The sequence below is a fragment of the Daldinia decipiens genome, assembly GCF_022478715.1.
Source record: "Daldinia decipiens strain CBS 113046 unplaced genomic scaffold F4813scaffold_8, whole genome shotgun sequence".
NCBI lineage: Eukaryota > Fungi > Ascomycota > Sordariomycetes > Xylariales > Hypoxylaceae > Daldinia > Daldinia decipiens.
In genome coordinates this window covers 474,173-489,987 of record NW_026054551.1, presented here as the reverse complement: position 1 = coordinate 489,987, position 15,815 = coordinate 474,173, and the positions used below count along the sequence as shown (strand labels likewise).

At 49.4% G+C, this 15,815-nt stretch overlaps 4 protein-coding genes across 4 annotated transcripts; 3 read left to right on the top strand and 1 right to left on the bottom strand.

Annotated features, from left to right (window-relative positions):
- Nucleotides 1-563: 563 nt before the first annotated feature.
- F4813DRAFT_387313 (uncharacterized protein) lies at nucleotides 564-2,874 on the top strand (the record flags this gene model as incomplete). The annotated part of the gene is made up of 2 exons (XM_049246543.1): nucleotides 564-1,300; nucleotides 1,353-2,874. The coding sequence occupies 2 exons, from the start codon at nucleotides 564-566 to the stop codon at nucleotides 2,872-2,874; spliced, it is 2,259 nt and encodes a 752-aa protein (XP_049101789.1).
- Nucleotides 2,875-3,412: 538 nt separating this feature from the next.
- On the top strand, nucleotides 3,413-3,984 carry F4813DRAFT_387312 (uncharacterized protein; the record flags this gene model as incomplete). The annotated part of the gene is made up of 2 exons (XM_049246542.1): nucleotides 3,413-3,570; nucleotides 3,762-3,984. 2 exons carry the CDS (start codon nucleotides 3,413-3,415, stop codon nucleotides 3,982-3,984), a joined length of 381 nt encoding a protein of 126 aa, XP_049101788.1.
- A 1,076-nt stretch (nucleotides 3,985-5,060) lies between these two features.
- F4813DRAFT_326042 (uncharacterized protein) lies at nucleotides 5,061-5,455 on the bottom strand. The gene has a single exon (XM_049241069.1). The coding sequence runs from the start codon at nucleotides 5,325-5,327 to the stop codon at nucleotides 5,109-5,111; it is 219 nt and encodes a 72-aa protein (XP_049101787.1). The 5' UTR covers nucleotides 5,328-5,455; the 3' UTR covers nucleotides 5,061-5,108.
- Nucleotides 5,456-8,819: 3,364 nt separating this feature from the next.
- On the top strand, nucleotides 8,820-15,362 carry F4813DRAFT_325991 (uncharacterized protein). The gene is made up of 4 exons (XM_049241068.1): nucleotides 8,820-12,176; nucleotides 12,369-12,998; nucleotides 13,065-14,072; nucleotides 14,121-15,362. The coding sequence occupies exons 1-4, from the start codon at nucleotides 9,153-9,155 to the stop codon at nucleotides 15,279-15,281; spliced, it is 5,823 nt and encodes a 1,940-aa protein (XP_049101786.1). The 5' UTR covers nucleotides 8,820-9,152; the 3' UTR covers nucleotides 15,282-15,362.
- The last annotated feature ends 453 nt before the right edge of the window (nucleotides 15,363-15,815 follow it).

The following is a 15,815-nucleotide window of genomic DNA, read 5'->3' as shown; positions in this document are numbered from 1 at the left end:
GAGATAACCAAGATATGGTCAGGTGCTACTTGCATATTCGCTGCTCGCTTCATCAGCAGAGGTATGGTAAAGGAGGCTGGCACGAAAATACGGCCCACGTTTCGGTGATCGAGGCTGAAGTTACTAGAGTTGGGGGATCTGTCTTCAGCCCTACTATCTAAGTCGACTAAGTTCCAAGGTAGGTATGTAGCTAAAGGGTCCTTGTAGGTCGACAGCTAGCAAGCTGAGATCGCGTATCCTAGGAGGTAGGTAGCTCGACATTCCACCATAGCTCGAGGTTACCCCCAATATATAGCTGCTCTCTTTATCTACCTAACTAGTCATTGTGTGTTTTCTTGCAGGATTGATATCACCTTGTTTTCTCCTTTCCATGCACACTCAGGGTGTTGTGTTACGGGGGCCGCATGAAAGCTACCAATCAAGCTCAAGAGCATAGAAAACGTGGGGATCTCTGCGGCTGAAACAAGTTCACTGGCGACCTTCCTATGTTTCGCGATGATGATCTAGCAATTCATATCCTTCTGTTGGCCATTATAAGTTGTCAAGTCATACTTTATTTCCGCATGCTGATCATCGAGCCGACGTCCTCCGCGACGGAGGAACTCTCCGGTGCACCCGCCATCCTAGTACAGCATCCGATAGGGGAAGATGATGAATTTCCAAAATGGAAAGGGAAAGGGAAAGCTATCGTGGCAAACGTAAACGATGATTCCTTGTCGACAAGTTTGCCAAGAAACGAAATCACCGTCGATTGGACCCAATATGAACCTCCCGAGGGCCTGAAAGACACAGCGGGTTCCAAATCAGACATAGTCGTCCAGATCATCCAGGAATCCATTGACAAGGTTAAGACTCGAATTTTTGAAGAGGAGCAGAGGCAGAAAGCGGAGGATGCTAAGAAGTTGAAACAACATGAGAAGCTTAGAAGTGATAATGAAGACCAGAGTACTGAAACGTCAGACGCGCCCTTGGATGAGAGGTCAGACGAACAGGATGTAGTACTTCAGGCTCTAGTGCCAGCCCCGAGGGTAGAATCATTTACTTATGATGTTATCACGCCAGCACAGCCCGCCAAGTCAAAAAAATACTCGTTTAAAAATCTCTTTCGGCGTTTGAATAATGTTGTAGAAAGAGGTGAGTCCAGCACAACTGGAGCCGCTCGTCATAAGCGGGATATTTCTTGGAGTAGCTTAGAAATGGGCACCTATACGGCGAAGAAGCGATTCGTATCCGAGGTTTTAAAGAGGACGACGACGAACAGCAATAGCAGCCCGACTTCATCGGTCCATGAAGCTGAAGTGTGAGTGCCTATAACAACTGAAAGTCACTAGGATAGCACTAATATACTCTAGCGAATGCGTCTCTTGCTTGGACGACTTTAGCCCTAAGGAGATGATCAAGGTTCCTTGTCACAGTTATTGCAAGCCTTGTTTCATACGTCTAATACATACGACTTGTGACAATGAGCAGCAATGGCCACCCAAGTGCTGTCTAAATCCCATCCCAGCCGCTACCATAATACTCAATGTCGATTCCGGGCTGAAGAAAATCTATCACAACAGAGCAGCAGAGTGGAACCTACCAATCAGTGAACGTGTATACTGTAGCCAGCAAAGCTGTAGTCTCTGGCTTCGGCCGGATCAAATCAACCGCGCCCGCAATATCGCAAGGTGCTCGACAGGTCACTGGACCTGCATCATCTGCCGCGGCCAGCAGCATGAAGGAGACAACTGTCCCGAGGACCGCGATATGATGAAAACTGATGAGCTCGCTGAAGAAGAGGGATGGAAGCGATGCTACGGTTGCCACGCATATGTTGAGCATAGAGAAGCATGCCAACATATGACTTGCCGATGCGGTGCCGAGTTCTGTTACGTTTGTGGTGCACGCTGGCGAACCTGCGCTTGTACGATGGAACAGTTAGCTGCTGTCAAAAGAGGCGCAGAAGCACGACGCCAGGCCCGCCAGGACAAGGAAGCTCAGGAGGAGGCCGAGATCCAAGAGGCTCTACGACTGGTAGCCGAGTTCGAGCGTGAAGAAGCGCTTAAAGCTGAGCTGTTGCGACAAGAACAGGAACGGTTGGCTGAGGAGCGCCGGGCGAGGCTACTTGAGGAGCGCATTAGGCGTGAGGGTGAAAGACGGCGGGCGGTAGAAGTCAAATACCTGGAACTCCGTGAGGTATTTGTACATGTACATGAACTTCAACGCATCATCGTGCAGCGCGACCACAGCACTGAAGAAGCTGGACTGAAAAGTCAAGGTGCTACGGCACTGGAAGAACTACAGGAAAAACAGAGAGCAGAACGTGAGAAGCTAAGCGCCGTTACAAAGAGTAAGTTAGCGAGGCGGGAAAAGGTGCTCAAACGGGAATACGTAGCACGAGTAGCCGAGGAGCGTCGAATCGAAGAGCAGTACCACGCACAATTAAAAGAATATTGGTCTCGTAAAAAGGATAGCGAGGCTAAAATAGAGGCTGCTATGAAACAACTGAAGCGCAAAATGGACGCCAGCTTCAGGAAGTGGGAGAAATGGAGAGACAACGAGTTAAACAACTACCATTGGAGCGTTAAGGAAGAACAGGGGATCAAAGAGGAGCTGATGCAGGAGGCGGAACGAAGGCTGGTGGAGGACACACGGGAAGCTCAGACTGCGTTCTCGTTACGCAAATCCGCCGAGCTTCGGTGGGTGGACGTTTTGATCGAGGAGCGCAACCGCATGCTCAACGACATGGAGATTGACGAGATTGAGAATGGCGAGAACGTCGATGCTTGGTTTGATGAAAATGTACTTGACGAGGATGAGCCGGATGAAACGGGCTTTCCGGAGGAGTTTCGGGTTCCGGGTGCGTATGAACAATATTTAGATGGGGTTTGAACTTGGTATACTCTGTTTTTCATGTATATTATATGCGGTTAATGTTAGGGCATTACATGTTAAATTATAAATTATAAAGAGTTTATGTGATTTCTCCGTATATAAATTAAGTTTCAAGACCTAGCTAGACGATGTTGGCTCTATGAGAATATCCCCGATGCGTTGGGAATAGGGGCAGATAGGGGCAGGCGTGACGTAGATCAAATATATGGATGGAAACTATAACCCAAATATAACTAAGCTCACTACTTGCTCTATTGTAGGTGTCTTTATTAGCTTTAATTATGGTTTCCTATATCGAATCTCGATAGCTTATACATGCAGATAGATATCACACAATTCTACACACCGTCGTTTTCAATATCATAACGACGTCGAGCTAGAAAGCCAACCTTCACTCACTCAACACTCGCTTCGAAACAAATGTCCACCCAACTATTAGACTTTCAAACAGGCATATGAGATATACTTTTTGTAAGATTTCGATATGGACCGGACGAGGTACTTCGAATCGTACAGTCATTTCCTCCCGACGAACATGTCTCACTCCCTGCCGTCGCATTCTCGTCGATCCTCCTATTACCACGGTCCCGCCCCTCCGCAACCACCGGCCGCTTCATGCGCCGCCGGAGGCCACCAGCACCACGGGGAGGACCCGCAGAAGATGGCGGCGGATCAGGCGTACAAAGCTACGTTGTAAGTCTCTATTTGGGACTCGTCGTATACATACTTGCTTATATCCTACCTTTTCTTTGGTCCTTATTTCTATAGTTTTATCCTTCTCCCTTCCATTCTAGGGCTCTTACCTTACCTTACCTTACCCTACCTTACCCTTCTTCCCCAAATCATGATTAGGCTTGACTACCCTCCTAACTCAACCTAACCAGCGCCTCCCACGAACGCGCCGTATTCCAAGACGAAGCGCGGGCACGCGCCCGACGCCGCGATGCAGCTCGCAACCGCGCCTTATTCCGCGGCCGCTTCTTCAAGCGCCCCGAGTTCTATGCTATCTCGCTCGGCATTATCGGCCTACTGTACCCCGTCGTAAACCAGTATTTCATACAACCGTGGGTCGACCGATTGAGTAAGGGGAACGGGGTGGATTCTTAGAGCAGGAGAAAGGATGCTAGTGCTGTGTCTTGGCCTCCCCTGCGGCCGTCATGATAGCCAAAGTCCAAAGGTGTGATGTGTGCTGGCGCCGACTGAGGTCGACTGTGGGCATGGAATCGAATTTGTCGTTTAGGACTCCTGTTGTTCGTGTTAAGGTGAATGGGTAGTAAGGTCTGTGTTGAGGCTAGGAAACGCTGGCATATTTATGTCTAAGGAAAAATAGGCATAGGCTAATTATTGTTTCCGGCTTGCTTGCGTATTTCCTCGCATGAAGCAAGATGGTGGTTATTCATATTATTACTTCTCGACTAATTATCTTCGTATCATGTCCTTACTAACTCAGTTCTTGAGATCCCGTAAACAGGAGTAAGGGATAAAACCGGCCGAGATTTAAGGTCACACAAGCTCTTGATATGACCAAGTTTTCTCTTTATACTTCAGAGCGTATAGAAGCTCCGTCTTCGGCCAAGCTTGGAGTCGACTCAAGACATAGAGTGGGGCTATATCATGGATCGTACTACTAGATATGTGTATAGAAACAACCCCTCTTAATAGCAAGACACTTTGTAGTTATGGGATAACTAACTAGACTACTTTGCAATAATATCAATGATCCCTAATGGGTCAAGAATAATGTTAGGTACCTAGTCATCGTTGATACCCTGACGACGATAGTGATTACATATTCAACACACTGTTGTGTATTATGGTTCCCAACTCCACTTGCATCATTATCAATCCTCTGTTTAGTATCATGGGGATTACTTACCTTATACGAATCTATGCAGAAGCATAACTAGACCTTCGTCTAACGACCTTAGCATGGCTCGTATCTCCACGTGTTTCTATGCTATGATACTATGATCATGACCTGTCTATCAGGCGAGATGGATTCAACACGGTCAACGGCGAAAAGCGAAGTAATTCGTAACTGCGGCCCTCAGGGTCCACGAAAACCTAGTGTACCTACGATGGACCGGCACCCACTTCTCATCATCTACCCCAAAATTCGAGACATACATTTATGATATGCAATAACATCATATGAAGGGGTCACGTGTGGTAGGCCTATACCTCAATCTGAATGGGTTGGCCGAACAAAGGAGACAGTGCTGTAAGTCGGCCTAAATGTGCGGTGAAGAGTGGCAAAAAGCCCGACTGACTCTGGGACAAGTATAGGAAGATAGGAACAAATATGAGAACACGACGCAGACGCGAAAGGCATACCCGCGTTTGTGTGGATTCAACGCTGCGGAAGATATCCGATCTGATGCAAACACGACGGGAGTGCTGCGTACAAGCCCCATCTCCCCAACAAACGAAACGCTGGTAGCGCACCACATCGTATCGTGGGAGTCACCGATGCGATCTGTAGTGTCTTGCGTTAACTATTCCCAACTATCGTCAATGGAATGCCCTCGAAGGAGGGTACCTTGACCAAGCCAGGTGATTTATGCGACAATCCGTTGGTCAATTGGAGAAAAATATTTACGTGAAGAACCAGTTAAGTCGAGTTCCTGCAAATCGCTTCCACTTTTTAGCGTCAGCGAAGCCCCGTTGGCATAAGTCGATATGAATTCGAAGCGGTGAAGAACTCGCGATGCCGGTTCGGGTGGTTATTTGTGGGATGTACATATGCATGAAGAGGATCCGCCGCAGGAGTGGACAACGAACAACCACTACCCATTTAGATGGGGGCCGGCGTCGAGTAGAAATTGTGCAGCAACCTAAAACAGTACAGTGGCTGTCGATGAGATTGGGCTACAAGGCGGGTGTTGCGGGAAGGCCAGGGTTCAGCGGCAAGATACAGTATGTACCCAATATAGTAAATGTAGTATACCTAGGTAGGTAGGTAGGTAGGTAGGTAACCCTCTCTAGTGTACGGTATATATGTATTTTCCTTTAGATTTATAGCGACCGGATACGGTGACCGGGCGAATATAGCTGCTAGATGTGGCAGATGCATCTGGCATGCCTTAGCAGCAGTCGTCCTACTTCCGGATAGGTGGATCCCAACGACGTGGATGAATGGCGTTGTGCTAAGCATGGAGAAGCATGGAGCAGATACAAGCTAAAAGGCGCATGGCTGCCCATCCATCATGTATCGATACCTTGACCTTTTCCCACTGCAGCTGAGAGGTCATATCCCATGGGTATATGATCGTGCCGCTTTTTCTTCGCGTGAGCACATGTTTCGGTAATTAGACACTTCATCCAACTTTTCGCGTTTGCATTGTCGTCTATAGGCACGCGATATAATAATTCGCCGCACCCGTTGCGCAAAAGGGGCGAGGTCCGTCATGCAAGTAAACGTGCAAAATTTTCTCAATTTGGAGGAGCCATTTGCCAGTCCGTAGATGATCGACCATGCCGTACGCGTCCTCAGCATCCATCAACGGTCAGCTAGTTGAGAACACCCAATTCGAAGCAGGATAAGGGAATGCAGGATAAGGGAATGCAGGATAAGGGAATACCAAGCTGCAGGGGCGGGATACACAAAAGAGATTTCGATAGATAGAGAAGCGGAAGGCTGAAGAAAAAAAAATTAATCGAATGAGGAGGGGTCCAGTCAAACAGTCAGACGGGAAATGGAGAGGGGGCCGAAAAAAATGAAAAGTGAAAAATACGCAAGATTTCATGTGGCGGGGTTTCATCATTGAGACGCGACTGGTGATAATCGTTCGCGCAGGTTCAATGTACAATGTACATACAATGCACCGAACGCAGGGACCAAACGGGAAGTCAATGTAACCAAGTCTGTAATAAGTCAATTGAGATTTATCAATTGTTCTTTCCTTTTGTTCTTGTTTGCTGGACCCCATATAACTTTTATTTTGTATTAGGTTATACATGTAACTGCCTTGGATATGTTAAGTGTTATACACAATCGAATTCAACCATATCACCCCACTCCAGGTCGGTCGAGACTAGTACCTCTTTTGACAATACATGCGAGAAGTCGGGGAAAGTCACCTGGCTTTATCGCGGTACAAAGGCCTGAAGTGGATAAGGAACGTTTGGAAAGAAGCAAGGACTTGCCATCAAGTGACACATTGGAGTAATGGAAGACGTCGTAGCCTATAAACAGGTACAAGAAGGCGTATAATAAATTGTATGCGATCAAATGTACTGTATATTGTATGTGAGGTCCCAGAGTAAGGTTACTATGTAAATTTAGGAAAGGATGGCAGGAGGGTGTTATTGTGTCAAGGCTGGCAGGGGTGTGCGGTAAAATAAAAGTGGATATATCACATTAGTATCTGTCCAATGAGAATGATAACCAGCCATCCCACAAACACCGACTTCCCCTCTATTGTCTCTTAATGCACACCCTCTCTCCAAACAATTGCGACTATTTTTTCTCCTTCGCCCACTCAGGTGCATGATGCTGCGTTATTGTTCGTCCATTGGGTGGTCGCATCCGTACATGCATACATAATAGGCTCATACGTCCAATCCGTTTACTGTTTTTGTGGTCTTTTGCTCCCTTTTGTACCTTTTGCTTCAAGCAGACAGGGGAAGGACTTCCACCTTCACGCTGCTTTGCCGCTTTGCCTTATACTCGAGCGAGCTCTATTCAATTCTCGATACAATCAGATTGGAAGTCCTGTCGTCAAAAAGACGAGAGGTATCCGAATTCTGTCGGGGAATGTCTGCCACACACTGACCGCGAAGCAAAACCAATCAATAGCCGGCATCTCTCTTACACACCTTTATTTGCATTGCCGCATCGCCGCATCGCCGCATCGCAACATTATTGGTGCTTATCAGAAGTCGATTTTACTGCCTCTTGTACTACGTATTGTACTTTACCCCTTGCTTTTTCTATATCCCCCATTGCATTGCCAGGGACGATTCTTTTCTTCCAAGGGCATTAGAGGGCTGTACGGGGAAGGAGACGATGATAATTAAGATTGCGACTTATCACATCAAGCTAGAAGCTCAGAATCTCTGCCTCGTTGACGTCTGACTGCGTCCTGTTAACCGACAACAATAAACGACCGTAACATCCTCAAAAGACCCCAAACCGACTCATACTACCGCCTCCTCTCGCTTAGATATCCATAGACTTTCAACCCTAAAGCTGTAAGAATAGACAGGTCAAAGGCAAAGCCTTTGCATTTTAAACACCCCCCCTCGATTGCCGAACTAATAGTACAGCTTACTACAACCCCTGACTTTCACCAGTCTGTCGAAGACAATATCTCAGCGTCCATGATTCTCTTAGCCCAGCGCGACCAGTCGAGTTCCCAACCTCAATATGGCTGCGGCCGCGTTTATAGAATCATGCGCAAGCGCGACGAGAGACGGGTTTGGCCGGCCAAAGACCCGGCCTCCCATCACGACAACGACTCTGCAGTGGGGTGAACTAGACCTGCAAACTCGACTGGAGCTTATTTCGAGAGTATGGCTTTTGGTGGCAACAGTATTGAAATCGGTATGTGCTCTCTATCTTGGGCATCCCTGGTTCCTAGCAATCCAGCTACACTCTATGTTATAGTTTGTTTCAATAGGCTGGTCGCTGTATAGTATGGCGTGTTATTAGTCTATATTTCGAGACTTGTGTTCTACACCCGCGGTAGTGGCCATCGGAACTAGAAGCTGACAGATGCGATCCGGAATAGGAACTACACTGTAGGTATAATCAGAAGGTCATCCACCATGCTATCTCCAAACCACTGGTGTTGCCTGACTCTACACCGAAGCGATCGCGACGATTATCGAAGCATTGCGACGATGACTCCCTCCCTTTTGAACCCCTAATTGATCCAGCTCGAACTGGTGAGGCTGCCCGTCAGCGAGACCACTCTAACTTAGTGAATAACTACCTACCCCCACCAAAAGACGCTCGGCGTCGTGCACAGCGAAGAGATTTATTAACCGGCGATCCGGCAACCGAGCCTTACTTAAATCTTTCATCAGAGGATGGCTTCATCCAACACGCCAAAAAGAAGAACAAGAGGACGCCAGCAGTACAAAACCTCAATCGGGCCAATGAGACAGCGAATAATAACGACGGCAAAGCAGGCGGTGCTGGTGGAGGTGACGGGGATCAAAACGATGGTCCAGGAAACACCGGTGGGGGTGCGGGTAGTGATGGCAATGACGGTGGTAAGGGTAACGATGATGATAAGGATAAGGATAACGATAGGAATGACAATAAAGACATGGAAAAAGAAAAGGAGGAAGAAAAGGAGAAAGAGAAAGAGAAAGAGAAGGATAAAAAAGACGACACGGCCGACACAAAACTAGATGATAGCATGGCGGCTCCTGAGACCATTAGCAGCAAGAAAAAGAAGAAGGGGAAGACCCAGGTCGAAGAGAAGGTTGAAGCATTTGAAGTACCAAGTAAGCCTGACGCCTTCCAGGACATCAAGTTAGATGAGCCCGTGAGGTCGTCCTTGGATATCGGTTTTAGGGGTAGTAGTACTACTACACCCGAGCCTAAGACCAACATTTTTATTCCGTGGCGTAGTGCCTGGGGTAGTGGTCTCGGGGGCCTATTTGGGTCCAAAGATGCTGACCACTCCAAAGATAAAGAAGAGAAGAAGGAGGAGAAAAGGGAAGAGACGAATGCTAGTGCGTGGAGCATTGATGGGCCCAAGGATAAGAAGAAGGATAAGACAGGATTCGGATTCGGTTCTTTAGACGAAACAGAGAATAAAGCTGAAGCGCCCATCTCTAAGAGGAAGTCTGAGGAGAAGTCCGAGAATTTTGACCTCGGCCTGGGCCCGGCTAAGAAGGACAAGAACAAGAAGAAGAGCAGCGCCTGGGACCCTGAACCCCTGCCCAAGGAGACACCAGCCGCTCAAAGCAAGGAATTAGGGTCGACTGCGCTCGATGACAACTGGGGAAGCCCCTGGGAAGCAACCACTACTGCTAAGAAAAAGGGCAAGAAAGATTCTGCTGTCGTAGCGCATGAACCTGAGAAGACTGAGCCTATAGTTAGTACTGTTAATAACGCCCCGGCCGCCATCGACTTACTTGTACCACCGTCTAAAAAAGATAAGAAAAAGAAGACAGGTGCCATTGAGGAAACCCCCGAGCCCGAGCCCCCGGCACCGGAGCTGGAGCTAGAGCTAGAGCCGGAACCCGAGTCTGTGAAAGAAGAGAACCCCTGGAGCGGCATATATGGGACGTCCTCTAAGAAGAGCAAGAAGAAGGCAACCGAGACACTTAAAGGGTCTGACCCGCCCGTTCCTGATCCAGAACCTGATACTTTGACTCTTGATAGTGGCTGGGGCTGGGGCGTGAAGGACAAAAAGAAGAGTAAGATCGCAGAAGCTTCGAAGGTAGAAGAGTTAACGCCGCTGTCTGAACCTGCGAACAAGGAGGAAAACAATTTTTGGGACTCCACAACTACGAAGAAAGACAAGAAAAAGAAAGGTAAAACTGCAACTACCACGCCGGAGCCTGTCGTTGAGATAGTAGAAGAGAAAGCCGAGCCCGAATTCAAACCCAAGCCCAAACACAACGATCCTTGGGAGGTGTTCGGGGCCATTAAGAAAGATAGGAAGAAGAAGACGAAAGACCCCGAACCTGAACCTATTCCAGAGCCAGTAGTTGAGCCTGAGCCTGAACCCGAGAAAGATGACGACTTGGCGAATTGGGATGTACCTACCAAGAAGAAGAGCAAAAAGAGCAAAGGTGCCGAGGAAATCAAGGAGCCCGAGCCAGTGTCGACACCAGAGTCCCCAACAGAGCCTGAGAAGAAGGAAGACGACTGGGGTCTTTTCGGTAAATTAATTAAGAAGGACAAGAAAAAGAAGAACGTCGTTGCAGATGAGCTACTTGAAGATATACCCAAGGAGCCTGAACCGGAGCCGGAGCCCCCGAAGAAGGAAACTGTCGATTTTCTATCTTTTACAGCTACAACGAATGAGAAGAAGAAGAAGAAGAAGAAAGGTGCGACGGAGCCGGAACCGGAACCGGAACCTATCTCAGAGCCAGCGCAAGAGCAAGAGCCGGAGCCGAAACCAGAACCAGAACTGGAGCCTATAAAAGAAACCGAACCTGGGGAGGACGATCATTGGGAGTTGTTTGCCGCTGCCTCAAAAAAGGACAAGAAAAAGAAGAAGAAAACTGCCGCGGGAGAGCCCCTTCAAGAACCAGGGTTTGTTCCCGAACCTACACCAGAATCAGAACGAGAAAAAGTCGAGCCTACTAACGACCGGGCTGCATGGGGCACCTCAAGTAAGGACATAGGCAAGGGTAAAAAGAAAAAGAGCATCTTAGATGAGCTTGCTCTCAAAAAGTCGGAGTCAGAACTAAAGCCAGAGGTACTTCCCACTCAAAATGATGATGACGCGTGGGGCCTCAGCACCTCTAAGAAAGATAAGAAGAAGAAGAGTAAGACCACCATTGTCCCGGAAAAGCCACCCAAGGAAGAGGAAGTAGCACCGCCAGCTCCATCTACCTCTGAGCCAGAACTCGAACGGGAACCCACTTCTACTTCAGCTACTGAGCAGCCGAGCGCTTGGAGCTTTTGGGGTGCTGCCAAGAAGCCCGTCAAGAAAGCGAAGGAGGAGTCTCCCATTGATGAAGGTAACGAAGGTTGGCTGGGCTGGGGCAAGAAGAAAATCCAGGCATCAACAGCTCTTGTCGAAACCAATACAGATCCGGAGTACGAAGACTCAGAGCCACCGCCGGCCGTACCTGAAGCCGACGACTTGTGGGGTAGTTTCACAGGTGACAAAGACAAAAATAAAAATAATCTAATGCCGGACTCGATTGAAGAGCCCAAGAATGACGACCCCTGGACTAGCAGGTCAAAGAAAGTTAAGAAGAAGAAGGGTAGTAAGAACATTCCGGTCGAGATAGAGAACGAGCCCCACCTTAACGGTGTCAAACCCGACTCAGTAGAAGAGAGTAGGGGTGGCAATTTCGACGACGATGACTGGAATTGGGGACAAGGTAAAGACAAAAAGACATCTCCACCCCCAGCACCCACACCACCTTCATTAGAAATGAGTTTGTCAGGCCGAGAACTGGAAGAGAATGTCTGGGATGACGCCAAAATTGGAGAAAACGAGGAAGAAAAGAGAGCAGCCGCGGAATTGGCAAATCAGATTGCCGCCGAAGAAGACGAGTTGGCAATGCTAACAACTAAGAGCCAGAAGAAGAAACTCTCTAAGTCCAGTCAGAAAAGATTCGATGAGCTTACTGCAAATGCCAAACGTCGTGCTAAGAAGGCTGCCAAAGAAGCTGAAGAGCTGGCCCAACGAGAGGCTGAGGAGTTGGCTTCGGCGGAAGCCCTGGAAGCAGAGCAAAACGCTGCGGCAGAAGCCCAAGAGGCCGAAGAGCAAGCCGCCGCAGCGCTTGCAGACGAAATCGCGGAAGAAGAAGCCGAGTTGGCCGCGCTCACAGCTAAGAGCAAAAAGAAGAAGCTCAAGGCGGCAGGTCAGATGAGACTTGATGAACTTACCGAGAAAGCCCAGGCCCGTGCGGAAGCGAAAGCGTCCCAAGAGGCACAAGATCAACAGGCACTTGACGCTGAACGAGAGGCGCAAGAAGCCGAGGAACAAGCAGCGCGAGAGGCCGAAGAGCAGAAGGAACGAGAAGCTCAGGAACAAGCGGCGCGCGAAGCAGAAGAAGAGGAAGCTCGCGAGGCTGATGAGCTAGCTACGCGCGAACGCGAGGAAGCCGAAGCAGCAGCCAAGAAGAAGTTGAAAAAGAGCTCTAAGTCCGAAGATAAAAAGTCTAAATCCAGCAGCGCCAAGGATAAACTATCTAAAAAGGACAAGGAAAAGGAGAAGGAACGGGAAAGAGAAAGAGAGCGGGAGGAGAAAAAAAGGGAGGAGAGAGAGAGAGAAGAGAAAAAAGATAATAGAAGGAACGACGACGACGACCTGGATCTTGATAATATTGATCTTGCTCCCGAACAGATCGATGAGCTTTTATCTGGTTTCTCAGCTCCCAAAATACAACCTCAGCCTAAATCTAAGGCCGAGACGTATAAATCCGATGCATTTTCATTCTGGGGTGCCAGGGCGAAGAGCTCGTCACCCGAGCCGGTAAGCAGCCCTAAGATGCCCAAGACTTCGGGAGCAGCCGAGATTATATGTGCTGAGTCATCACAGCTTCCGGAAGAACCCCCCATTGAGGATGCCCCATCGTCTTCGAAGACTCCCACAACCGATGATGACTGGATGAAGCCAAGGAAAGCTAAGGCCAAGAACGGTAAGCTTGCCGAAAAGCTTAGGAAATTTGAACCGGCCAAAGAGGAAGAAGACGATGACCTGATTGACGGGCTGGCTGCGCCGCCGCCACGTGTTCGTGTCGCACCACCCGTCGACGAAGATAACAAATTTAGGTCCTCTAGAGACATACTCCCCGGGGGGTTCCCTGACGAAGATGAGAATGAAATCATTGACATCGTTGATATGGCGCCAGTACAGAAGAAAAAGAAGAGCAGTAAGAAGAGCAAGGCCAAGGCCGTCGAGACACCCCCTCCACCGCCTGAGGTTCCTATTCCACCACCACCTCCTGAAGTGCCCGTCCCCCCTCCAGCTGCCCCCGACGAGCCCCCGACACCGCCACCCGAGGTCAAGTCCTCCAGAAGAGACCGACCTAAGATCAGCCGTGAAGGTAGTGCATCATGGGGAGTGTGGTCGGCAACACCTCACAAAGAGGAGAGGAGACCCAAGCCGAGATCCGAAGAGAAGAGGGCCCGGAGAGAGAAAGAGAAGTCATCTTCTTCCAAGGGCTCGTCGTCAGAAAGGGATAATAAATCCGAAGAGCACCCAGACAAGAAATTGCCACCTACCAATCTGCGCACGAACAGTATATTCCAGAGCACTCCTCCTATCTCGCGCTCCATGTCAACCCGCGATAAACGCTACAGTGCGAGCAAGTCGGATTCGCGTCGCCATTCAGACAATATAGCAAATGCACTAGTGTCGCCACCGCCAGAAGAAATACCCATGATGTCCTCCAAGGCTGCCAAAATATTCGGTGTTGACAAGAGCGAAAAGAGTCGCAACCGCAAGACCTCTATGGCACGTGCCTTGGATGATGAAGAGATCGTCATGGTTGGAGCCGGAGAAGTCCCTTCGAGCCCTGAGAAGTCGGCTCGTAGACGGCCAAAGGTAGGAGCTCGCCGTTATACAAAATTTGTCCTAGCTAACCCAGAACAGCCCAAAACCGAGGACGACGCGGTCATGTTTGATATAGGAAACCCTGCAGATGCGGTACCTTTCAAGCGATCGAGCTCGAGTGCCAAGAAAGGCATTGCTGGTCTTTTTGGGGGCCTTAGGTCCTCGAATCCACGCTCGGAATCACGTCCCGAGCCACGTCGTCGCAGTACATACTACACCACGGACGATGAAGCACGGCCTGATAAGAGGGCTAGGCGGTCTACACGAGATTATCACGTTGTCGATGCAGAGGCCATAGACGAGAGAGAGGCCCGCCGCGCAGCTCGCCGTGCCAGAAGAGCCGAAGAGAAGGCAGTAGAGGAAGCGCGTCTGGCGAAAGAAGAGGAAAGACGCGAGAGGCGAAGAAGATATGAAGAGGAGGCTGAAGCTCGTAGACAAGCTGAACGCGAGGCCCGACGAAATGAGCGTAGGGCTGCCCGAGAACGCGAAGCAGAGCGCCTGGCAGTCGAAGCTAAAGAAGCTGAGAGAGCTGAACGACGTCGGCTTCGTAGACTTGAAAAGGAGGCTGCTGCCGCCGAGGAGATGGAAACGGAAGCCCGCCGCGCTGCTAGGGCTGAACGACGGCGACCACGCTATGCTGACGCTTCCGAGGACGAAGAAGAACGTCGACGGAGGAGACACGAAGCCAGGCGTGCCGAAGAAAAGGCCAATCGAAGACGTACCATGCCGGTTGAGGATTATGTCTACCCTCAGGAAAGATCTTCACGGCATGTTGTAGATGATCGCGATCGTGATCGTGATCGTGATCGTGATCGCAGACGAAGCAGGCCTGCGGTTTGGCCTCACTCGGGTACAGATTCCTGGGTGAAGGAGCATTCAGAGTCTGGGCCACCCCCCGAGGATGGCCCCACTACCGATGCGCCTCCTGAGGATGACGAAGAAGCTCGCCGTGCTGCACGACGAGCACGCCGCCGCGCGAAGCATGGTGATATCGATGCAGAAATGGAGGACGACCGACGACGCCGTCGCGCGCGCCACGAGGAACGGGATCAACGAGACCAACGGGATCGTCGAGATCGTCGTGTGGGCGGTTCGGACGGCAGTGGTGATAAGAATGGTACCAAAGGTGGCCCGCGCGAGTCTTTCTTCACAGACTCGACACCTCGAAGCAGTTGGTGGAGGAAACTTACTGGCTCTTGAGGAGCGGAGTTGGAGACTTGTTTAACAGGGTTGACACCCTACTGTCATTGGCCACGGAAACATTTCCTTGGGCGTGTTTTTTCTTCTTCGTAATTTACTCGTCACAAAACAATTTTAAGATTTATGGGACATTTTTGGATTGGGTTGTGCCTCTCATATAGCTATGGAGATGATAGTTTCCTAGGGTTGGGTATTCTCGTGTCATAGCTGCGTTTGGGTGTATCTTGGTGTGTACAAGTGACGTGGCAAGGCTGAGGGGATGGGAGGCAAGCAAGATGCAAGATTTGGGGAGCAGGTGGGAGCAGGTGGGCTGGGTCCATCCATCCAGACCAGGCCCGACGCTACCCGATTGGGCAATTTATATGATATATCGTGATGAAGGTAAATGAAGGTAATGTGGCAGTTTCTAATGTGAAGGATGCATATGGATATACCCCTTACAGCTTTGTATTTTATTAGTTAGTTAGGTCTGCGCAATATCGTTCGTTATATGGTTGAAATGAAATGAACAGTGAGGAATTATTGGATTTCTAT